A 1182-nucleotide genomic window follows, 5' to 3' on the forward strand; every position below is an offset into this window, starting at 1 on the left:
CACCCCAGACGAAAGGTGTGACCCGTGACCACAAGTGGATCACCCGTGAGGCCATCCGCCGAAACATTCGCCGTTTTTTCCTGGATTACCCGCCGTTGACGCAGCCAGAATTTAACGTCCCCACCGACGCCAGCCTAACGGAGCTCTACCGTGCGTACTACGGCGCCTCCTCCTCGCCCGTCCGATTCATCAAGGCGGTCAACTCAGTCGCAGCGTCTAACGTCAAGGCCGACTCCGTGAGGCAGCTCAGGTGAATCCTCTGCGGTCGTTAACCTGTTGACTTTCGTTCTCTAAATCTTGACAACGTATATGATGTATAGTGTCTCGTGTAAGATATATATTGATATTCCTTTTGGTCTTTCTCTAAAATCAAGCTAAGAATATATTGTGAGATTTTTCTCTTTCTCTAAATCCTGGTACAGAATATTATGAATATTGTTCTAATGTAACTGTAAGAGATGATCTTTCTCTTGGTCTGAGTGAAACAATGTTTGTTCTCTGTTCAACATCACTTCTAGATATGACCCGGCTTTACAAGTTGATGCAGAGCGGTTAGAGGACGCAGAGGAGAGCCTTGGTAGCAGGTACCCACTGGTAAGTGCTTTGTAGCTATTCCACAGTTTTCGTTGTATACAGAGTAATGATAATTTTGTAACTTTTCAGTGTATCTACCCACGTTTTTATCTTAATAAAAAATTATCTTACTCTAAAGAATACCCCAGCTCCATGCTCCTCTCTAACTTAAACACACGCACGTTGTATATATATGCTGCTTATATCCATTGTGCTACAAAAAATATCATCTCAGCATCTAATTTTTTTTTTTCCAGATCTGTAATTATTCATATCCTACAAACCCACGTAGACCACTTTACCTTTACAAAACCTCTCCCACTTTCTCTCTCTATCTTTCTTCCTTAAGATCCTGACCTCCATCCTTCAAGACGAGGCCTACTCCGCCGCTCGCTCTCTCCTCGGCCTCTCACTCCACACACTCCAGAATTTCTATTCCCACTCCACCTGGATCGAGCAAGGGAATGAAGGCATTTTAGCCGACTTGGGTTTTCCCGGATTTGCTTTCAACTCCACAGCGGGTCCTGAGGAAGCTGTGTGTACCCCTTGTTCTGATGCGCAGGTGAGGTTGTTGTTATTTTGTAGAACTTTTCAATTAGAAGTCAGTTA

At 44.2% G+C, this 1182-nt stretch overlaps 1 protein-coding gene across 1 annotated transcript in view; it reads left to right on the forward strand.

Annotated features, from left to right (window-relative positions):
- LOC119585142 (von Willebrand factor A domain-containing protein 7-like) overlaps positions 1-1182 on the forward strand; it is a 19876-nt gene that overhangs the window by 509 nt on the left and 18185 nt on the right. The window contains exons 2-4 of the mRNA XM_037933771.1: positions 9-250; positions 519-594; positions 923-1135. Coding sequence (XP_037789699.1) covers positions 9-250; positions 519-594; positions 923-1135 — 531 coding nt within the window. The remainder of the gene's footprint in view (positions 1-8; positions 251-518; positions 595-922; positions 1136-1182) is intronic.

Source organism: Penaeus monodon, chromosome 19 (genome assembly GCF_015228065.2).
Source record: "Penaeus monodon isolate SGIC_2016 chromosome 19, NSTDA_Pmon_1, whole genome shotgun sequence".
In the NCBI taxonomy this organism is placed as follows: domain Eukaryota; kingdom Metazoa; phylum Arthropoda; class Malacostraca; order Decapoda; family Penaeidae; genus Penaeus; species Penaeus monodon.